The sequence below is a fragment of the Bos javanicus genome, chromosome 23 (assembly GCF_032452875.1).
Source record: "Bos javanicus breed banteng chromosome 23, ARS-OSU_banteng_1.0, whole genome shotgun sequence".
Taxonomy (NCBI): Eukaryota; Metazoa; Chordata; class Mammalia; order Artiodactyla; family Bovidae; genus Bos; species Bos javanicus.
This window is the reverse complement of record NC_083890.1, coordinates 27,306,754-27,329,281: the sequence shown is the minus strand read 5'-3', so window position 1 is coordinate 27,329,281 and position 22,528 is coordinate 27,306,754. Positions and strand designations below refer to the sequence as shown.

Here is a 22,528-nt window from a genome sequence, read left to right as displayed (position 1 = left end):
GATTTCCTAAATGACAGAATTTTTGTCAGAGCCTGCAAAAAGCTAGTGTAGTTCAGTTTTTGTGGGAGTTAGTATAAGAGGTTTCCCAGGTGGCTCAGTGGTAAAGAATCCGCCTGCCGGTTCCGGAGACTGGGTCAGGAAGATCGCCTGCAGGAGGAAATGGCAACCCACTCCAGTACTCTCGCTGGGGAAATCCCATGGACAGAGGAGCCTGGTGGGCTATAGTCCCTGGCATCAAAGAGTTGGACACAACTGAAGCAACCAAGCATGCATGAACACATAGTAAGAGACAGGTTCCTTAGTATCTTGTTTTGTGGGACCAAGAAAGGAACCATTTGCTGAGCCACGTGGGGCCCTGCTGGGCAGATGTGTGTGTGTGCACGCTATATGCACAGGCACACAGACCCAGGCAGCAGTGCTGGTGCCCAGGGCATTGGGATGAGAGGGTTAACAGGGAAGGACTCAGTTGAGTCCATGATTCCCTCAAGAGACCCAGGTGTCTGGGGTGCCCCCTCCCAGTTCTGGGCCTGGGGCCAGTTGCAGTTCTTGCTTGTCACGTGGTTTCCCGGCTTATCTGGGCCAGGGGAGGAGCAAGGCTCTGAGTCAAAACTCTGCTCCAAGCCCTGGGTTAACCAGAAAGGAGCAGGCGGGTCTGAACCCCTCAGGTCCTCCAGCCATGAGGCTCCTCTGGGGGCTGATCTGGGCATCTTGCTTCTTCGCCTTGTCTCTGCAGAAGCCCAGGTCCTGGAGGCAGGATGCGGAGAGCTTGAACAGGGCCAAGGCTGGCGAGGGGAGAGTGGGCTCAGAGGGTCCTGATTCGGGGGGAGGGCTGGAGGCTGGCTGTTGACTCGCACCTGTTCTTCCCAGGTTGCTCCTGTTTTCTCCTTCTGTGGTTCGCATAGGGGTCCCCCTGTCTGTGGCCGTGAAACTCCAGGATGCTCCTTCAGGACAGGTGGTGAGAGGATCCGTGTTCCTGAGGAACCCATCCCATGTTAATGAGCTCTGCTCCCCGAAGGTGGATTTCAGCCTCAGCTCAGACAGAGACTTCATACTCCTCAACGTCCCGGTAAAGGCCTACTCCCTCCCGGTGCCACCCAGCGCCCCACCTCCTGTTCTCCTCTGTCTTCTTGGAAACATCTTTGTCTTCTCATCCCCCTGCTCCCTTCCTCCCCTCCCAGCCCTGTGTTCCTCTGTGTGTCAGTCTGTCTTTCCCCTTCTGCTCTGTCTCTCACCCACTCCCTCTCTCTCTCTTCCAGATCCCCCAGGCACAGGCCAGGATCTGTTTCCTCCATCTCCGCAGAGTCCCCGAGGTGCAGCTGATGGTGCAGTCCTCATGGCTAAGGGACTCTCTGTCCAAACAGACAGACATGCAGGGTGTCAACCTGTTGTTCTCCTCTCGCCGGGGGCACCTCTTTCTGCAGACGGACCAGCCCGTTTATAACCCTGGCCAGCGGGGTGAGTTGGCGCCAGGGCCTCCACCTTTCATGCCTTCCCAGCCACTTGAATGAGATAACCTGAAGCCCCTCACAGGAAGGCTGCTTTGCAAACATTTGTTCTCCTTCCCTTCGCTTTCTGGGAGGGGGTCCGGGGTCCAGGGCCCACCCTCCCATGGCTCCTGCTCACCTCCTCATCCTCCATTTCCAGTTCGCTACCGAGTCTTTGCTCTGGATCAGAAGATGCGCCCGGCCACTGACATCCTCACGGTCATGGTGGAGGTGAGCCCCCGACCTCTGAGCTTCCTAAGGGGCCAGGGCTGCTGAACTGGCCTGTGGCTGTGACTGCTTCACTCCCATTGCAGAACTCTCAAGGCTTCCGCGTGCAGAAAAGGGAAGTGTTTGCTCCCTTCTCCATCTTCCAGGACAGCTTTTTGATTCCAGACATCTCAGAGTGAGCATTTCCTCCCAGGGACTGCTCCCACCGACAATTCTGTAATTCCCACTTCCCTGAGCTAGCCAACTACAGCACATGGTCCAGTTCTGAGCTCCCTCAGCCCCTGGATCACCCCATAATCTCTTCCTAGGGAGCTGGGTCACTGGCTGTCAGTGGGCCTCTTGCACGAGTGGGCTGAGTCTCTCCCTTGTCTGTCCTCAGGCCAGGAACATGGAAAATTTCAGCCCGATTCTCAGACAGCCTGGATTCCAATAGCAGCACCCAGTTTGAGGTGAAGAAATACGGTGAGAGCTGGAGATGGCAAGGACAAGTGCCTCTTTTCTGCAAGGAGGAAGGGGTGGAGCAGAGGTGGGGGGTGCAGGGCCAGGGAAGGGAGGTGCGGCTGCCACAACCCCAAGGAGAGGATAATATTTTAATGGTCCTTTCACGAGAGTCTGATCTGCCCTCCCTTTGCCTTGGGTCAGTTCTCCCCAACTTTGAGGTGAAGATCGTTCCTGAAAACCCCTACATCCTGATAACACCTGGCTTTCTTAGTGACATCCAAGTGATCATCCAGGCCAGGTAACTCCCCCTCGCACATGGTCCCTCACACTGGGCCTGATCCCAGGATGCCCCATGCAGCATGAATGTGCTGTGGAACCCCACTTCCCTCCCTTGCCCCAGGCCTCAGCCCCTTATCCGAATCTCTCCTTGGTGGCAGGTACATCTACGGGAAGCCAGTGCAGGGGGTGGCATACGTGCGCTTTGGGCTCCTGGGTGAGGACGGTGAAAAGACTTTCCTGCGGGGCCTGGAGAGTCAGACCAAGGTAGGAAGGAGGGTTGAGGTGCGTGAGGTGGGTGAGGAGAGTGAGGCGGCGTGAGGAGGTGAGGTGGGAGACTCGAGTCTCATTCTCTGTCCTGTCTTCTTTGCCCCAGCTGGTGGATGGCCAGTGCCAAATTTCCCTGCAAAAGGCTGAGTTTCAGGGTGTGCTGGAGAAGCTTAATATTAGCACTGATGACCTCCCAGGGCTGCGCCTGTATGTTGCAGCAGCTGTTATTGAGTCTCCAGGTGAGTAGCTTCCCCTGATTATAACCCTGGACCCTCACCTCTGACCTCCGAGCTGACCCTCTGTTCTCTAGCACCAACACCACCCTGCTTCATCTCAGCTGGGGCACAAAGCCAGGAAAGACCCAGAGGCTGTATCTCTACAGCTCCATTTCTGGGCTTTTTCTTCGGAAGGGGTCCTTCCACCATCTCAATGTATTATTTTTTACCCACCCACCCAGCCATCCCTCCATCCATCCATGCATCCCTCAATCAATCCACCCATCACTGCATCCATCCACCCAACCATCCATCTAATCACCCATCCATCTATCCATCCACCTATCCATCCATCTCTCCCTCCGTCCATCGCATATCCCTCCATCCCTCCATGCATCCATGCATCCATCCATCCAGCCTTCCAGCCACCCATCTCCTGCTTCCATCCATCTATCCACCATCCATACATCTATCAGCAGAGCTGTGTTATACACCATCGGTGTGCTACGTCCTGTGGTGGCCTCAAGAAACATAGAGATGAACAGAAGGCAGTTTGTGCCCTGAAGAGTTCAGCCTTGGTGGAGGGAAAAACTAGAGCACCCCTTCCCCGCCCCCAGCCCTCCTTTTCCTCTCTTCCCAGGTTTCTGTGTCCACCTCTCTCCATCCTGTATCTTGCAGGAGGAGAGATGGAGGAGGCAGAGCTCACGTCCTGGCGTTTCGTGTCATCTCCCTTCTCCCTGGATCTAAGCAAAACCAAGCAGCAGCTTATACCTGGGGTCCCCTTCCTGCTGCAGGTTTCTTCTGGAAGGGGGAGGATGAGCAGTGGGTGCCGGAGGTGGTGGGCAGGAGGGGGCCGCGTCTCACTGACTGCACTCTTCCCTCTGCCCCTCCCTCATCTACCTAGGCCCTGGTCCGTGACATGTCAGGCTCCCCAGCCTCTAGCATTCCCGTCAAAGTGTCTGCCAAGTTGTTTTCTGGATCGACTTCTAAAAACCAGGACTTTGAACGGAACACAGATGGGAGCGGCCAAGTCGTTGTCTCCATTGGTGTTCCTCGGACCATCTCAGAAGTGCAGCTCTCGGTAGGACCCCACCCTCATGGGACTGAGGGGGCTAGGAGAGAAGGTTCCCAGGCTGGTGGGTAGAGGGGGGGAAGCTGGGTGCCTGTGCCCTTTCCATTGACCCTGTGACCCCTGCCCTCTCTCCAGGTGTCTGCAGGCTCCCCCTACCCTGCAGTAGGCAGTCTCACTGTGAAAGCGCCCCTGTCCAGAAGCTCTGGGTTTCTGTCCATTGAGTGGCAGAATCCGCGACCTCTTAAAGTCGGAGAGACCCTTAAGCTAAACCTGCAAGCCGTGGGCATCAGTGGGAGCTTCTCGTACTTCTACTACATGGTGCGCATGAGGGGCCACAGGGGGGACAGGGTGGGAGGGTCTCAAGAGGAAGGAGCCCTCAGGGTGGGTGGCAGCCTCAGGGCATGGGATGGGCAGTGAGGAGCACCCTGCTGTCCTCCAGATCGTGTCCCGGGGCCAGATCGTGTCTGTACATCGAGAGCCCAGGAGCCACCTGACCTCCATCTCCGTGTTTGTGGACCATCACCTGGTGCCCTCCTTCCACCTCGTGGCCTTCTACTATCACGGGGGCGTCCCGGTGGCCAACTCCCTGAGAGTGGACGTCCAGGCTGGAGGCTGTGAGGGGAAGGTAACTGGCATCGGAAGAGATGGGGTGTGTGTGTTTGCTGGGAGGATTAAGAGAGAAGACTGCATGACTGCAAACGGGGTGATTTAGTTTGGGGTGCACTGAGGATGCACAAGACTGAACGAGTTCTCCCCACCCCGACTGCCCCCCACCTGCCACCTCTGCCAGCTGGAGCTGAACGTGGACAGTTCCAAGGCGTATCGTCCTGGGGACACTGTGAAACTCAACCTGAAAACAGAGTCTCGAGCCCTGGTGGCCCTGGGAGCTGTGGACACGGCTCTGTATGCTGTGGGTGGCAAGTCCCACAAACCCCTCGACATGGTCAAGGTTGGTCAGCTCCTCTCTCTGATCTTCCCTTCCCTCCGAGGCTCATCTTCCTGCTGCCCGACCCCATGCCAGCCACTAGAACTCACTCAGCTGGACTGCTGCCACTCCTCCCTCGAGCCTTGGCCCTGGTGGCCTCTGTTTCCGCTCTCTGTGTCTCTCTCGTACTTGTGTGGACCCTGCCCTCTCACCTACAGCTGAGTATGCGATCGTGGCCACAGCCACTCTTGTCTCTGCAGCATCTCTGCCTTTTCTGGCCAGGTCTTCGAAGCTATGAACAGCTATGACCTTGGCTGTGGTCCCGGTGGTGGAGACACTGCCCCTCAAGTGTTCAAAGCAGCTGGTCTGGCCTTTTCTGATGGAGACCATCGGACTGAAATCAGAAAGAGTGAGGACAGAGGAGGAAGGGGAGTGGGTGGTGGGAGGATAAGGAGGAAGGAGGGGCCTGAAGGGGAAAGACAGGAAGAGGAGGGGTGGGAAGGGCTGGGCTGGGAGGGGAGACTCAGAGGGGAGGGGGAGGCCCTGCACCCTCCTGCTGACTGCAGTCCTGCTCTCTACCAGGTCTGAGCTGTCCCAAGGAGTCAAAGTCTAGGAAAAAGAGAAATGTGAACTTCCAAAAGGCGATTCATGAGAAGCGTGAGTTGAGGGTGCCCATGTAATTCTCTAGGGCTTCCCTGGTGGCTCAGATGGTAAAGAATCTGCCTGCAATGCACGAGACCCGGGTTCAATCTCTGGGTTGGAAAGATCCCCTGAAGAAGGGAATAGCTACCGGCTCCATTATTCTTGCCTGGAGAATTCCATGGACAGAGGAGCCTGGTGGGCTACAGTCTATGGGTCTCAGAGTTGGACACACCTGAGCAACTAAGGCATATGCAGTTCTCCACTTGGGCCCGAGGCTCGGGATGCAGGTCTGCCTGTTGGGTCCTCTGCTCCCGATTGAGCCCGTGCATGGCGTCCAGGCTAGTAATCCAGACACCACAGTTCTGAGGTGAAAGGGAGGCGGGGAGGTGCTCTGCTTTGACCACCCTCAAGTTCCTGGTCTCTCGGGGTGAGTCCTGGTACATCTAGAGGTCGGGGCGGGGATGAGGCGTGCCTCACGCTCACCCTCACCTGGTCCTGCAGTGGGCCAGTACACTTCCCCCGTCGCCAAGCGCTGCTGCCAGGACGGGCTGACGCGGCTGCCCATGGCCCGCACCTGTGAGCAGCGGGCGGCCCGGGTGCAGCAGCCGGCCTGCCGCGAGCCCTTCCTGTCCTGCTGCCAGTTTGCCGAGAGCCTGCGCAAGAAGGCCCGGACCAGGGGCCAGGTGGGCCTGGCCCGAGGTGAGGGGCTGGGTGTCCGGGGCACTGGCCGGGGCCCCTGGAGGGTCAGGACGGCCCCCTCCTCACTGCCCTCCACCGTGTGCCCCCGCAGCCATGGAGCTCCTGCAGGAGGAGGACCTGATCGAAGAGGATGACATCCCCGTGCGCAGCTTCTTCCCCGAGAACTGGCTTTGGAAAGTGGAAGAAGTGGACCGCTTCTCCCAGTGAGGGCGCGCGTGGGGCCTGGCCTTGTCTCTGGGCAGTGTCGGGGTCCTGCCCAGCGTGGGACCCAGCTTCTCACCTTTCCCACTGCAGATTGCGACTGCTGCTCCCGGACTCTCTGACCACGTGGGAGATCCACGGCGTGAGCCTGTCCAAAACCACAGGTGCCGTCACCCTGCCTGGGCCCTGGGCCTCCCTTTTCCAGGCTCCCTGGTCGAGGCTCCCTGCTTGGTCCTTAGCTCTTGGTACAGGAAGGAGGGGCAGAGACCTGGAGATGTCTGCATGCCGAGCATGGGGCCTGAAGCCAGAGAGCAGCGGCAGGCAGGGGATGGGTTGGAAGTGGGGGGACCAGGGGCGGGCGTTGCCCCTCACTGCTGGGGTCCCCTGGGTGTGATCCCCCCAGGCTTCTCATATGTGCCCTTGATCCATCAGGCTTGTGTGTGGCCACCCCGGCCCGACTCCGAGTGTTCCGTGAATTCCACATGCACCTCCGCCTGCCGGTCTCTGTCCGCCGCTTTGAGCAGCTCGAGCTGCGGCCTGTCCTCTACAACTACCTGGATAGCGATCTGACTGTGAGGCCCCTTGGCGGCTGTGCGCACGGTGGTGGCGGGGGACTGGGGCAGGTGAGGGTGGGGAGCCTAACTGGGCTGGGACTCTGGCCCTCCCCGTCTTCCTGTCCCCAGGTGAGCGTCCACGTGTCCCCAGTGGAGGGGCTGTGCCTGGCCGGGGGTGGAGGGCTCGCCCAGCAGGTGCAGGTGCCCGCGGGCTCTGCCCGGCCCGTTGGCTTCTCTGTGGTGCCCATCGCAGCTGCTGCCGTGTCCCTGAAGGTGGTGGCTCGAGGATCCTTTGATTTCCCTGTGGGGGACGCAATATCTAAGATTCTACAAGTCGAGGTGAATGGCACACCCCTGAATCTAGGTCCCCAGCTCCCAGATTCATCCCCTGCTCTGGCCCTCTCCCTGCAACAGGGCTGAGGCCACCCCCAAACCCAATGCTTTGGTCCATTGCACGTTCCACAATCCTGGCCCCACTGTGTCCCTGAAGTTCCAACTGCAAGTCCTGAGGAGTGTGCGCTGGGAGGGGCAGGCTGTAGCCTGTGTGACCTCTCACAGCTCTTTTTCCCCTCCACAGAGAGAAGGGGCCCTTCACAGGGAGGAGATGGTCTATGAACTCAACCCCCTGGGTGAGTGACCTCCACTCACAGACAGCAGTGTCCTGGGGTGGGAGGGGACAGAGGGCGTGGGCAGCAGGACAGACCACTGACTCCCATCATCTTCCCAGATCCCCTAGGCCGGACCTTGGAAATTCCTGGCAACTCTGATCCCAATATTATCCCTGAAGGAGATTTCAAGAGTTTCGTCAGAGTCACAGGTGGGCGTGTCCTCCAGTCCCTTCCCGGGTGCCTCTCTTGGATTCATGGGAAACCTGGGAATTTCTGTTTGATCCCGAGATTCCTTGACCCTCCCACCCTGGCCCCCTGACCTGCTCTCTGACCCTCCATCGTGTCCCTCCCCATAGCCTCGGATCCACTGGAAGCACTGGGCTCTGAGGGGGCCTTGTCACCAGGAGGCCTGGCATCCCTCCTGAGGCTTCCCCAAGGCTGCGCGGAACAAACCATGACCCTGTTGGCTCCAACACTGGCTGCTTCCCGCTACCTGGACAAGACAGAGCAGTGGAGCATGCTGCCCCCTGAGACCAAGGACCGCGCCGTGGATCTCATCCAGAAAGGTTCTGAGTGTAGCGACTAGCAGGACTGGGGGCCAGGGGAGGGCAATTAATGGAAGCTGGGCAGCCCAGGTGGTCAGGGCAGGGAAGAGAGATGTGGTCCCCAGTGGAAATGGGGAGCATGGCCTGACCACAGCAGTAGGGGAGTGGGTGTGACCTCAGCCGCCTTAACTCTCCAAGGCTACACACGGATCCAGGAGTTTCGAAAAAGAGATGGTTCCTATGGGGCTTGGTTACATCGGGACAGTAGCACCTGGTGAGTTTGGGGGAGTGTCCTGGGTGTATGGAAGGGGCCAGGGCTGGTGGGGGCAGAGCCAGCTACTATGGGAGGGTAAATAGCCAGGAGCCACCAGGAGTGGGCCTCCCTTTTATAGGGACCAGTGGCTATCCCTAGCAATGCCTTCGTCTCCTCTAGGCTCACGGCCTTTGTGCTGAAGATACTGAGTTTGGCCCAGGATCAGGTGGGCGGCTCTGCTGAAAAGCTGCAGGAGACAGCCACGTGGCTGCTGTCGCAGCAACGGGATGATGGCTCATTCCACGACCCCTGTCCTGTTATCCACAGGGAAATGCAGGTATGGGGCTGGGAGGTTGGGCCAACGGCATAGGAGGGAAGAGTAGCCCTGCCCCTCCCCACTCATGGTTGGTGCCTCCTTTTCTGCCCTCTTCAACCAGGGAGGCTTAGTGGGAAGCGATGAGACTGTGGCGCTCACCGCCTTCGTGGTCATCGCCCTTCACCACGGGCTGGCGGTCCTCCCAGACAAGAATTCTGAGCAGTTGAGGAGAGTGGTAAGGCAGCTATGTGTCTGCCCTTCGCTGATCCGCTTTCCCCTCAGGAGCCCAGTGCACAGACCTTCCCTCCAATTTCTTCCAGGAAAATTCCATCTCAAGAGCAAACACCTTCTTGGGGGCGAAAGCAACCTCTGGGCTCCTGGGCTCCCACGCCTCCGCCATCACAGCCTACGCCCTGTCGCTGACCGAGGCCCCCGAGGACCTGCGGAGAGTTGCCCACAACAACCTCATGGCCATGGCCAAGGACATCGGTGGTGAGGGGGTCCTGGCAGTGGTCCTGAGGCTTGGGAGAGCTTGAGACCCCTGAGCATGTCCAAAAGGAGAAACGGAATGAATGGAGGCCCTTGCAGGGAATCAGAGCATAAGCAGGGGTTACTGGGAAATTAGGAGAGATAAAGGGGGGGCGTCAAAGGGCCAGACATCTAAGATCCTCCCCTGTTCACCTGTGGGTCTCCTTTCACTCCAGATAAGCTGTACTGGGGCTCAGTCACCACTTCTCCAAGCAACGTCCTGTCACCCACTCCGGCTCCACATAGCCCAGCAGACCCCATTCCCCAGGCTCCAGCCATGTCGATTGAAACCACGGCCTACGGCCTGCTACACCTGCTGCTATGGGAGGGCAAGGCTGAGTTGGCCGACCAGGCTGCATCCTGGCTGACCCGCCAGGGCAGCTTCCAAGGGGGATTCCGCAGCACCCAGGTAGGGGCTGTCCTGGGATTCTAGGGTGGCTGGTCCTGAGATCGAGTACCTGAGTCCCGGCCCGCTTTCCCCAGGACACTGTTGTGGCTCTGGACGCCCTGTCTGCGTACTGGATTGCATCCTACACCGCCGAGGAGAAGGGGCTCAACGTGACCCTGAGCTCCTTGGGCCGCAGTGGGCTCAAGTCCCACGTGTTGCAGCTGACCAACCACCAAGTCCACAGGCTGGAGGAGGAGCTGCAGGTGAACCGTGCCCTCACCTGGGTGACGGGGACACCTGGGCCTCCCTCGGCCAGGCCAGAAGCCATCCCCTCTTCCTCACCCCTGCTGAATCCCTATGGCCCCTCTTTCTGATAACTGTGGGAAGACTTACTGGCTCTGTGAGCTGTAGCAAGTCACCCAACCTCTGAGATTCATTGATCTGATCTGAAAAACATGCAGAGTCACAGAGGGTTTAGGAGATGGTGGAGAAAGAATGTGGGTGAAGGTAGAAAGTGTTGAGAAGAGAGGTGGGGAGAGGAGGTGGAGTTATTTTGGTGGAGGAGGTAAGTTGAAGCAACAGTGTGCCCTTCTGACATCTCTTTCCCTTTTGTGCTTGTGAAAGTTTTCCCTGGGAAGCAAGATTAACGTGGAGGTGAGAGGAAACAGCAAAGGAACCTTGAAGGTGAGAGCTGGTGGCACTGGGCAGGCAGGCCCATCAGGGTGAAGCCGGGGTGTTGAGTGGGAGACCTGCGGGCAGAGCTCATGGTCTGGGAAGGAGGAAGAGGGCCCTGGATTGTGGTTGCCTGTGCTCTGTCCTGGGCAGGTGCCCCTCACTCTGCTCTGCACTCTTTCTGGGCACCTGTGGTCCCCTTCAGCCCTCAGTGCTGATGCTCAAACACTTGGCCCCTCAAGCCAAGTGTCTCCCCTGAGCTCTGAGCATCTTTGACGTGGTTGAGCCCCAAACCTTCTCTTCCTCTGTGTCTCTTGTCTGCCTGACAGAGTCCATCCCTGCAGAAGCACAGCTGCCACTCCGGGGGCCATCTTAGCGGCCCCTACCATGCTAAGGCTTGCCTTATGACCCGGGAGACTTCTCTGTCTTCGTCCCAGACACGCCCACCTCCCTAGTAACTCCGCCTCTGCTTTCACTCCAGCCCAGCCCACCTCCCCAGTAACTCCTCCTCTGCTTTCTCCCAGATTCCCACCGACCTCCCCGGTAACTCCTTCTCCGCTTTCACTCCAGCCCAGCCCACCTCCCCAGTAACTCCTCCTGTTCTTTCCCCAGATTCCCACCGACCTCCCCGGTAACTCCTTCTCCTCTTTCTCTCCAGACCAGCCCACCTCCCCAGTAACTCCGCCTCAGCTTTCTCGCTAGCACCGCCCACCTCCCCAGTAACTCCGCCTCAGCTTTCTCCATAGCACCGGCCATCTACCCAGTAACTCCGCCTCTGTCTTCGCCTCAGCCCCGCCCACCTCCCCAGCTGGAAAGATCCTCCTAGGTACACACATCTAGCTTTGAATGACCTTCAGGATCTTCTCGTCCCACATGACAAACTCATTTTCCTCTTTCAAGCCTAGGCCAGGCGCATTTCCTGAACTTTCCATTAAAGCCTCTCCGGTGCTTCTGTACAATGCTTGCCCCCATGCCAGGACCCTGCACCCCCTACTCACCCAACACCTGAGTCCATTTGTATTTCTGGACAGGTCCAGGGGCAGGATGGGAAAGGGCAGAAGGCCTCAAAGCTCTTAGCCCAGGAGCTAAGGGATCCAGAGCCCTTCCATGTGGCTCTGCAGAGAGGTCTGTGGCCCTAAGTGTCCGCATGTCCTCTTCCCACCCCTTGATGAACCAGGTCCTTCGCAGCTACAACGTCATGGACATGACAAACACGACCTGCCAGGATCTTCAGATTGAAGTGACGGTCATGGGCCACGTCGAGTACACGAGTGAGTGTTGGGGTCACAGGCTGTGGGTCTCTGAGGGGGTGGTGCCAGGGCTGAGCCACAGTGCTGTCCCCTCGCAGTGGAGGCGGAGGAGGACTACGAGGACTACGAGTATGAGGACTTGCTAGCCGGGGATGACCCCGAGGCCCACTCCCGGCCCGTGACACCCCTGCAGCTATTTGACGGTCGGAGGAACCGCCGGAGGAGGGAGGCCCCCAAGGCAGCTGAGGAGCGAGAATCCAGGGTGCAGTACACTGTGTGCATCTGGTGAGCCCTGGGGTGGCCCTGGGCGTGTGGGTGCTGCCGGGCTGGGAGAGGGAGGCAGGGCCGAGGTTGGGGCTGGGTGTCTGCAGCCTGGCACCAGGTGGGGGGCGACCCAGACAACAGGCACATGTCTCCACAGGCGGACTGGCAAGGTGGGGCTGTCAGGCATGGCCATTGCGGACATCACCCTCCTGAGTGGATTCCACGCCCTGCGGGCTGACCTGGAGAAGGTGTGACCAGCCACCCAGAGGGGCCGCCTGTGCCCCAGGAGCCCTGCCCCATCCCCGCAGCAGCCCCAGCTGCTGAGCCCTGTCACGTGCAGGCGGCCGGGGGCTTTCTCCTTGTGACTCCCGGCTCCCGTTCCCCACAGCTGACCTCCCTCTCCGACCGTTACGTGAGCCACTTTGAGACCGAGGGTCCCCACGTCCTGCTGTACTTTGACTCGGTGAGCAAGGAGGGTGACAGAGGGGCGCACAGCTGGCACTGGGTTTCCTGAGCTCGTGTTAGGAGGATTCCCAGGAGGCAGGTGTATCAGCAGCTACTGCTCTGGGAGAGACCTTGTGGAGTGAGCAGGGAGACAGGACAGGAGGAGGTCAGAGCCTTGGCCAGGGAGGTTCCCCGCTGCCTGCAGGGGGCGGGGCTGAGCCCCTTCGGTGGCTTTGGGCCCAGTGCCAGTCAGCCGGGGAGGGCTTGAGAGAGTGCCTTTCTTAAATTTGAATTTATTCGTCGTGAGGGACGGCTTTTTGTTGTTGAATTTCCCGTTTTGATATTCAAGTGTGTTTTGTTTTTGTTTTTAGAATGATGGTGGACCCAGAAGAGTTGTTTTTCTTTCCCATGGCCAAATTTGACTAACACACAGTTATCAACTCTCTGATGGCCCTCCAAAATTTTTTTGAATATTTATTGTAACCTTTGGAGAGAAATGTGAAAAAGGCGTGTTAATACTGTGATACCATTCGCCATGTGTCTGTGGGTCGGGGAGGCCCTCCCTGCCCACTGTGTGCAGAGGGGACGGACCCTGTTGGCTAGAGAAGCCAGGCAGAGGAGTCTGGTTGAAGAAAATGAGGAAGATGTCAAGTCAGGGAGCTCACTGTGCAGCTTAGGAAGGAAACTCGTGTGCGATACCAGGCTGGACTGGAGCAGCGTGGCCATGAGGAGAGGGATCAGGGCCTACACGAGTGGCGGGTCAGAGAGGACGGCAGAGGGCTAGCACTTGGTGGTACCTAGGAGACAAGTGAGGCCTTAGTTGTATCAGTGAAGCTATGGAGGGGGTGAGTGGGTTTGGAGGGCAGGCAGTGGGAATTGGGAGAGTTTAATACATCCTGTAAAAATCCCAATACAAGAATCAGGCTGAACATTTGGTTCAGGAGCCACGCGCCTGCAGTTTGGGGAGCGGTGAGACTGCCCCAGGAGAGCACAGAGAAGGGGAAGGGCCTGCGCTGGGGCCTGTGCCTCTGTGAGGGACCAGCAGGAAGGTCAGAAATGAGCAGGTCAGAATCAGGGCTGGTCTGGAAGCTAGCCCTGAGGGTAGGGAGAGGTTTGTGAAGATGTGTCCATGAAGTGAGCCTCTGTGAAGCCGCTCAGGGCCCCGGAGATGGGTGAGGTCACCATGTGGGCAGTGAAGTCAGCAGAGACCTTGGGGAGCAGTTTTTAGAAATCCCGAGGCTGGAAGGTAACAAATGGTGAAGGACACGGAAGATAAGATCGACCAGAACCAAACAGGCAAGCAAATCCATCATAGCGGTCTGCAGGGCCCAGAGGTGGGTCCCTGACTTCCCTTCACCCATCACCCGCCATGGCAGGTCCCCACCTCCCGGGAGTGTGTGGGCTTTGGAGCTGTGCAGGAGGTGCCCGTGGGGCTGGTACAGCCGGCCAGTGCCATCCTGTATGACTACTACAACCCTGGTGAGACGTCGGGGACTCTCGGGAGGGTGGGGATAGGTGGCAGTGAGGGTGGTAAGGGAGTCCTGTGGGTCCATGGGACTGGGGAGGCAAGGAGAGGCGAGTGCCCTAATGAACGCCCCTCTCTGCTTTTCTCTAGAGCACAAGTGTTCTGTGTTTTATGGGGCACCACGTAAGAGCAAACTCTTGTCCACGTTGTGCTCTGCGGATGTCTGCCAGTGTGCTGAGGGTGAGACACTGGGCCGGGGATCAGGGGTGGGAAGGCGGCGTGGCTGGGGCCTACACGGTCTCACCTGGGCCCCTGACTTCAGGGAAGTGCCCTCGACAGCGCCGGGCCCTGGAGCGAGGGCAGCAGGACGTGGAGGGTTACCGGATGAAATTCGCCTGCTACTCTCCCCGAGTGGACTACGGTCAGTCTTCCCGCCTGGGCCCTGGCCCTGGCCCTGGCCCTGACCCCCCCTCAAGGTCTCTTAGATTTGGCCTGCTCCTCTCAGGCCCATGGGCAGCCTTGTCACTCTGCACTGACCTCCCATCCTCTTAGCCTCGGGATAACTAACCTTCCCTCCCTTCTCCTAACCCCCCACAGGCTTCCAGGTTAAGGTTCTCCGAGAAGACAGCAGGGCTGCTTTCCGCCTCTTTGAGACCCGTATCACCCAAGTCCTGCATTTCAGTAAGAGGGGGACGATAAGTGGGCAGGGCCGGGGGGCATACTGGGGAGCTGAGGTCTGGCTTTGGGGCCTTGGTGCCTGGAGGAGTGAAACTGCAGCCAGTCCGAGCTCAAAGCCCCTCAGCCTCTTCGAAGCCCTGGGCTTGTCCACAGACAGGAATGCAGTCCCACCTGCCCGCTGGGAGTGGTGAGGGTCAAATGGAGGCTCGGCGCAAAGCCCCCCGGCCCCCTGCTGTCCCACCCCTCCTCTTCCCCTCGAATGACTCTGTGGACCTTCACCCCTCAGCCAAGGATGCCAGGGCCACCGCTGATCAGACCAGAAACTTCCTGGTCCGAGCCTCTTGCCGCCTTCAGTTGGAACCTGGGAAAGAATATCTGATCATGGGTCTGGATGGGGCCACTTACGACCTCAAGGGAGAGTGAGTTCTCGGGACCCCTCAGTCTTCTGCTCTGCCCACGCCTCTCAAGGGAAACGGTCCCCTGTGCCCTCAGAAGCCAGGTGCCTCAAGGTCTGCCTCTGACCCTCCGCTGACCCCTGCTCACTGCCCCTTTGCCTGCAGCCCCCAGTACTTGCTGGACTCGAACAGCTGGATTGAGGAGATGCCCTCTGAGCGCATGTGCCAGAGCACCCGCCATCGGACACCCTGTGCCCAGCTCAACAGCTTCCTCCAGGAGTATGGCACACAGGGCTGCCAGGTGTGAGGGTGCTCTCCCAGCTTCCCCAGGATGACCCAGAGCTGCGAAAGATGGTGCCTGGACTCCTGCTGTGCCGGGTACCCTGAACAGAGCCCTAGGCAAAACCAGGGACTCAATAAAAGCCTTTGGTGGCAAAGTGTCTGTGTGTATCTCCAGGACTGAGACCAACGTCCCTACCACCTGCTCCAGGTTCTCAGGGGCCCAGGCCAGGGTTGGCATCATCTAAGGCTCTCAGAGCCTGGGTGACCCTTGCAGTGTCCAGCTCTGCCTGAATCCCCTCCTCCCTCAGGCGACCCCTTGGGAGCTTGGTGCCACATAGTGACCATGGTGGGCAGCTGACCCTGCGCTCTGAGGATCCCATGTCTGCACTAAAACCTCCCTTTTACTCTGCCCGCAGGGCACTCCTGTGCCTGGCAGCCTGTCACCGGGGCCTCAGGCTGGGGGCTGCACACCAGGCACCTCAGCCCTTCTGCTTCGTGAACAGCTCCCCAGCCACGTGTCCCCCACTGTGGTCATGCACGCAGCACTTCTAGGGTCTTGCTTCTAACCGAGACCTGCTCTGTTGAAAGCCTGTTTGACACTGGATCCCTTTATCAGTATTACGTAACTTTCCCAGAAATGTGCAATCATTAGGTCTCATGATACCTTCATCCAGATACTGATTTCAAACAGACCGAAAGGCTGAATTTGGTGTTTCTTAATACTCTGAGGGAACTGCTGTTCCCCAGGGTCAGCCCTCCCCACCTGCCTGCCTAGCTCTCCCCCATTATGGCAGCACCTCTTGGGTCTTCAGGGCCAACCTAGAAATTCATCTAGAGGAATGTGCTGAGGTCATTTTTGAGGGAAACTGAGCTAATTCAGCAGCCTGCCATTCAGTCATTCAACAGGAATTGTGGACCTCTCACTCCATGCCCTGCTCCAGATCCCCATCTTCTGTGAATGGTGTGAGGTCAGGGAGCTGCAGGGTTCTGTGGGGCCTCTGACCAGTCTGGGTGCATGTGAGAAGTGGGCCGGGGAGGCTTCCTGGAGGAGGTGACCTGTAAGTTGGACTCGGCAGGCTGAAAAGTCAAGCAAAGGGAGTAGGAGTAGATGAGGGTATTTGAGGCAGAAGAAAGAACATAAAAGGCCCCAAGGCTGGAGGCAGGACAGCACTTCTGGGGGCATTGCATATCATTTATCTTGTTTGGAATTAGGATTTGGAGGTGGTATGGAAGAGACGGAGTTGGCAAGGTACACGGTGTCCGTTATGAAGCGGTGTTCACAAGCAGGTCAGCAGTCCAGGTCACTCTCCATTCGAACAGAGTCCCCTCCCATTCCATGAAACTCTGAGTAGTTCTGACCTGGGAATTCCCTGGTGGCCCAGTGACTATGACTTTGCGCTACCAGTGCAAGGGGTCCAGTTTGATCCCTGGGCAGGGAACTAATTCCTACATGCCACAAATAAGAGCCTCAACTGAAAAAAAAAAAAAATTCTGCATGCTGCAACTGCAGATCTAAGATTCCCAATGCTGCAACTAAGATCATGCGTAACCAAATAAGTTAATTTTTTTACAAAAGCGTTCTGACCTTCCTCAGTGTTTCAGAGGCTTCTTAGGGCTATTGTCTACATGGCCTGGTCATTGCCCATCAGATGTCTCCTGAAATCCGGTCAGCATGGTGGTGGCATAAAGCCACGTACGAGAGTCAAATTTTCAGCTATAGTTGTGGCAAGACACGATCTAAGGCCTGAGGTCAACTAAGAAGAAGGAGCTGGCTGTTGCTGCCCAATCCCAGAAATCCCATGTTTTCTCCCTTTCAGTCCTGGGCCTGGGTCCAGGCTGAGCTGAACCTCTCCCATCAGGTCCTAGCAGTGAACTCTTTAGGCTAGTTGGCACCACAGCTGGGATCTTGACCCAGGCTCTCTGGTGGCAGAGTCTTGCTCTGACTAAAGCTCTGAGGTCAGCTGGCAGAGAAAGGGTGGGATATTGGGGGATGTGTAGGCTCAGTTCAGCTCTAAGCTCTCACCCCACCTCCTCGGTGCCCCAGCCTCCCACCGAGTCCTGCCACCCATCTTTAGCATGACCTCTCCTGTAAGTCCTTCAACTGCCCCCTCACCTGCAACAGTGGCCCCTGATAGCCCTACTTAGTCCACTGGGACCCCACCCCTCATGGCAACAGCTCCCTGAAGAGGGCTGGGCCCCTGATCCCAGCTGTGGCTATCAAGTTCCTTCCTGAGGACTTTGGAATCCATGGGGGCATGTTTGATCACGCCATTACAGCCTTTTTGTCCTGGGGCTAGACCCGTATTCTGTGGAGTCTAACCTTGAAAGCAGTTCTGTGCCGCCTGCACCTGGGAGCACAAGCAGCTTGACTGCAGACAGAGAGGAGGGAGGGGACTTCCCTGGTGGTCCAGTGGTTAAGAATCCACCTGCCAATGAAAAAAACGGGTTGGATCCCTGGTCTGGGAAGATCACATGCCGTGAAGCAACCAGGCCTGTGGGCCCCCACGACTGAGCCCGAGTTCTAGAGCCCATGAGCCTCAATTGCTGAAGCCCACATGCCTGGGTGTCACAACTAGAGAGTACCCTCTGCTCGCCGCAATTAGAGAAAGCGCAGGCATGGCAATACAGGCCCAGTGCAGCCAAGATTAATAAACAAACGAAAGAGGAGGAACGAAGAGTGAGGAAGCAGCCATGTCTCTAGGGCTCTTTAGTTCACAATTCCTGGCTTTCCAAGGCCAGAAGTTCCCTTCTACTTGCCTGCTCTTGGATTCTGTGAGATATCCCTCTATTTGTAGAACAATTCTTACTTTTGGCTCAAACTAGCTCAAGTGGGTCTCTTTTCCTTGCAACCAAAGATCGTCAGGTAGAGGGTAAGAGCTCCAAACTGGGGAAACATTTAATTCTTCATCTTCAAGTTTTGAGAATAAAAAGAGGCAATATTACTGATGACACTTGGACTATAGGTATAAACTGGGATAACACATGCAAACCGGGACATGTGGTTCCCCTATCTGTAAGTTAAAAGAAAAACACACAGATCATTCTCATCTCATTTTGTGCTTCAAAGGCCATCTGGGAGGGCATATTAGGCGTGGGTTGTCATTCTTCTCTCTGAGACAAACCCGTGGCAGGAAGCTGGTCCAAGGTGGTGGTGGGGGTGGGATGGGGTGGAGGTGGGAGAGGGCTCATGGACACGTTTTCCTGAACGGTTGACAGAAAGCTGATTCTGGCTGTTGAAGAAGGTCAGGGTTGTGTTTCCTTTCCTTTCTTCTTGATAGATGAATGGGAAAAGGCCTGCTCTTTGATATTGGATTTTCCAAGGCCAAGAGATTCGATGCCATTCCAGGAATGTACTGTTTTGTGGGCGGGACAGTGGGCAAGGACCTGAGGGAAGGAGTCGAGGGAGGCTTCAGAACAGCTCAAGTAGCCAGATGGCTGGAGGTGTGGAGAGCTATAAGTGGCGGGGCCGGGGCCTCTGCCTGGGTCTCCAGCCATGGTCCTCGCAGGGCTGCTGCTGCTGCTCACCCTGCTAGCTGGCGCTCACCTGCTATGGGGCCGGTGGAAGCTCAGAAACCTCCACCTCCTACCTCTGGTCCCGGGCTTCTGCACCTGCTGCAGCCCAACCTTCCCATCCATCTGCTGAGCCTGACTCAGAAACTCGGGCCTGTCTACAGGCTTTGCCTTGGGCTGCAAGGTGAGGGTCTGCCTCCTTCCTGGCCCACAACAGTGAGGAGGGTTGGGGGTGTGCTTTCCTGCTGACTTCCTGCTTTTCCTACCACTCCCCGCGCCAGAGGTGGTGGTGCTGAACTCCAAGAGGACCATTGAGGAGGCTATGATCAGGAAGTGGGTGGACTTTGCCGGCAGACCCCAGATACCATCCTGTAAGGGGTTGCTTGAGGGGAGAAGCAGGGCTTTGGGAGGCAGGGGAGGTCAGCCCTGTGGCTTCCTTGGTCAAGTCGACCCTCCCACCCCCAACCCCTACTCGCAGACAAGCTGGTGTCTCAGTGCTGCCAGGACATCTCTCTGGGGGACTACTCTCTGCTCTGGAAGGCCCACAAGAAACTCACCCGCTCAGCCTTGCTGCTGGGCACCCGCAGCTCCATGGAGCCCTGGGTGGACCAGCTGACCCAGGAGTTCTGCGAGGTGAGCCTGGACTCCCACAGTTAGCCCAGGTCAGCTTCACCCCTCCTTGAAGGCCCTCTATTTTTTTTCCACTTATATTACCCAAAGCATGTGGCATCTAGTTCCCTCACCAAGGATCGAACCTGTGCCCCCTGCATTAGGAGCAGAGAATTTAGCCTCTCGACCACCAGGGACGTCCCAGGTCCCTCCCTATTTAGTTCATGCTCTTTCTCTTCAGCGCATGAGAGTCCAGGCCGGTGCCCCCGTGACCATCCAGAAGGAATTCTCTCTGCTTACCTGCAGCATCATCTGTTACCTCACTTTTGGAAACAAGGTCAAGGCTCTCTTGCCCTCCCATATGCCTGCCCCCCTCCCCCAACCCCCCGCAACCCCTCCCTGATCCTCTCCTGGTTCTGCACTGAAAGGATGTCCTTCTTTTCTGGCAGGAGGACACCTTAGTACATGCCTTTCACGACTGTGTTCAGGACTTGATGAAGACCTGGGACCACTGGTCCATCCAGATTTTGGACATGGTTCCTTTTCTCAGGGTGAGGAGGCGCAGCCCCGACATGCCTGGTCCTGGGAGAAAGGGTGGGGATGGGGAACAGGCTTCCTTGCCAGCAGCTACACCTTCTTACTCTCTGCCCCAGTTCTTCCCCAACCCTGGGCTCTGGAGGCTGAAGCAGGCCATAGAGAACAGGGACCACATGGTGGAGAAGCAGCTGACGCGCCACAAGGTGGGAATCGTGCGTGGACCGGGGTCCTCCTCGGTTGGCAGCGGTGACGCTACTGGCCAGAGCCAGGCAGCTTCTGGGCCATCCCTGCGGTCCTGGACCCATGGCACTCTCTAAACACTCTCCCCAAGCCAGGCACTCAGGCCAGCTGGTCCTCCCCTCCCCAGGAGAGCATGGTGGCCGGCCAGTGGAGGGATATGACGGACTACATGCTCCAGGGGGTAGGGAGGCAAAGAGTAGAAGAGGGCCCGGGACAGCTCCTGGAAGGACACGTGCACATGTCTGTGGTGGACCTTTTCATCGGGGGCACTGAAACCACGGCGAGCACCCTCTCCTGGGCTGTGGCGTTCCTACTTCACCACCCCGAGGTATGCCCTGGAGGAGGCAAAGGGATCCTTCCTGGCAGCCTGGCCAGGGTGGCGGGAACCTAGCTCACTGGTGGCGATGCAGGCTGTGTTGTGGGGTGTAGGACTGGGTGGGTCAGTGGGGTTTGCCTGGGTTCTTCTACTCGGCACATAGTTTCATGTGAGTTCCTCCAGGGAATGGTGGAAGTCTGGGCTTCCCTAGTGGCTAAGACCGTAAAGAATCTGCCTGCAATGTGGGAGAGTCAGGTTCGACCCCTGGCTCAGGAAGATGCCCTGAAGAAGGGAATGGCAACTCACTTTAGTACTCTTGCCTGGAGAATTCCATGGACAGAAGAGTCTGGAGGGTTACAGCCCATGGGCTCTCAGAGAGTCGGATACGACTGAGTGACTAGTGTATGCATGCACGCACACACACACACAGACACACACAATGGAGGCTGGCAGCTGAGGGCTGGCCAGTGACAGGACTTGGGCTCCATTTCTCAGATTCAGCAATACCTTCAGGAGGAGATGGATCGCGAGCTGAGCCCCAGAGCCTCGAACCCTGGAGTCACATGAAAGGATGGCGCTCACCGGCCCTTGCTAAAGGCCACCATTGCAGAGGTGCTGCCCCTGGCCTTGCCACATGGCACCACGGCCTAGCAGGTGACTCCGGAGGCCTAGGGATGAACGGCCAAGGCCCCAGCAGGGTCCAGTGGGCCTCTCACTTAACCCTAACCCTCAGCATCTTCAGCTACGACATCCTTGAGGGCATGGTCGTTATCCTTAACCTCTAAGGTGCCCACCTGGACGGGACCGTCTGGGAGCAGCCGCACGAGTTCTGGCCGGGTGCGTGGCAGGGCGGGTGCCTGCGGTGGTGGGTGGCGGTGCAGCGGGCGGCCCATGAGCCCGGTCGGTCCTTCCGCCCGCCCGCAGACCGCTTCCTGGAGCCGGGTGCGAACCCCAGCGCACTGGCATTTGGCTGCGGGGCGCGCGTGTGCCTGGGCGAGTCGCTGGCGCGCCTGGAGCTCTTCGTGGTGCTCCTGCGACTGCTGCAGGCCTTCACGCTGCTGCCGCCACCCGTGGGCGCCCTGCCGTCGCTGCAGCCGGATCCCTACTGCGGTGTCAACCTCAAGGTCCAGCCTTTCCAGGTGCGGCTGCAGCCCCGGGGGGTGGAGGCCGGGGCCTGGGAGAGCGCCAGTGCCCAGTGATGGGGGAGGAGTGGGTGGGAGGACTCGGCCAGTCACGTGCCTCGGTGTCTCCTTTTATTGCTCCCGTACAAACCGCTGCCCTCCCCGCTGTAAACATGGTGCTGTGAGATCAACGGTGAGGGGTCTCACGCCCACCACACTGGCAGAAGGCTGCTAGCACAACATGGAGAAGAGTTCGCTTTTACGTGGTGCCCCATAAAACACAGAGCTTTTGTGCTCTGGAGAAAAGCAGAGGGGTGTTAGGGAACTTGCCCTCTCTCTGTCTCCCAGGAGATGGATCCACAGGACTCCCTTGCCACTCCTCACTGCCACCTACCCCAACCTTCCAGAGTGTCCCCAACGCCTCACCAGGGTTGTTGTAGTCACACAGGATGGCCCTGGCCGGCGGTACCAGCCCCACGGGCACCTCCTGCACAGCTCCAAAGCCTATGTACTCCTGGGAGGTGGGGACCTGGCATGGGGGGAGATGGGAGGCACGGAAGTCAGGGACCCACTTCTGGGCCCTGAGCTTTCATAGACCGCTGTGATGGATTTGCTTGGCCTGTTTGGTTCCGGTCGATCTTATCTTCAGTGTCCTTTATGTTTTTTTACCTTCCAGCCTCAGGATTTCTAAAAACTGCTCCTCAAGGTCTCTGCTGACTTCACTGCTCACATGGTGACCTCACCCCAGTCTCTTGTCCTGGCACCTTCACAGAGGCTCACTTCATGGACACATTCTTCACGAAGCTCTCCCTACCCTCAGGGCTAGCTTCCAGACCACCCGGATTCTGACCTGCTCATTTCTTACCTTCCTGCTTCGTCCCTCCCAGAGACACAGGCCCCAGCGCAGGCCCTTCCCCTTCTCTGTGCTCCCCAGGGTAGTCTCATCATTCCCCAAACTCTGCAGGTGGGCAGCTTCTCCCAAATGTTCAGCCTTTTTCTTGTATTGGGACTTTTACAGGATGTATTAAACTCTCCCGATTCCGTCTGCCTGCCCTCCAAACCCACTCACCCTCTCAATAGCCTCAATGATACAACTAAGG

General features: G+C 57.9%; 1 protein-coding gene and 1 pseudogene across 1 annotated transcript; both read left to right on the top strand.

The window, feature by feature from the left end:
- Nucleotides 1–606: 606 nt before the first annotated feature.
- On the top strand, nt 607–15,250 carry LOC133236859 (complement C4). Its single transcript, XM_061399078.1, has 41 exons — nt 607–741; nt 868–1,066; nt 1,257–1,455; nt 1,645–1,715; nt 1,799–1,887; nt 2,092–2,174; nt 2,355–2,451; nt 2,591–2,696; nt 2,806–2,938; nt 3,593–3,708; nt 3,819–3,995; nt 4,122–4,304; nt 4,426–4,611; nt 4,777–4,935; nt 5,194–5,320; nt 5,494–5,568; nt 6,055–6,252; nt 6,344–6,455; nt 6,547–6,617; nt 6,886–7,025; nt 7,137–7,346; nt 7,585–7,636; nt 7,735–7,824; nt 7,972–8,181; nt 8,359–8,434; nt 8,594–8,750; nt 8,851–8,964; nt 9,050–9,221; nt 9,434–9,666; nt 9,741–9,908; nt 10,270–10,329; nt 11,495–11,588; nt 11,666–11,852; nt 11,989–12,079; nt 12,220–12,294; nt 13,652–13,754; nt 13,891–13,980; nt 14,063–14,161; nt 14,338–14,421; nt 14,705–14,837; nt 14,979–15,250. Exons 1-41 carry the CDS (start codon nt 677–679, stop codon nt 15,118–15,120), a joined length of 5,226 nt encoding a protein of 1,741 aa, XP_061255062.1. The 5' UTR covers nt 607–676; the 3' UTR covers nt 15,121–15,250.
- Nucleotides 15,251–15,320: 70 nt separating this feature from the next.
- LOC133236914 (steroid 21-hydroxylase-like) lies at nt 15,321–22,473 on the top strand (annotated as a pseudogene).
- Nucleotides 22,474–22,528: the final 55 nt, after the last annotated feature.

Excerpts from the sequence above, each read along its gene's own strand:
- LOC133236859 (XM_061399078.1), top strand. The coding sequence starts at position 677 with ATGAGGCTCCTCTGGGGGCTGATCTGGGCATCTTGCTTCTTCGCCTTG. Across the intron at positions 4,305-4,425 it reads TCTCGTACTTCTACTACATG|ATCGTGTCCCGGGGCCAGAT; the intron begins GTGCGCATGAGG and ends GCTGTCCTCCAG. Across the intron at positions 8,435-8,593 it reads CATCGGGACAGTAGCACCTG|GCTCACGGCCTTTGTGCTGA; the intron begins GTGAGTTTGGGG and ends CGTCTCCTCTAG.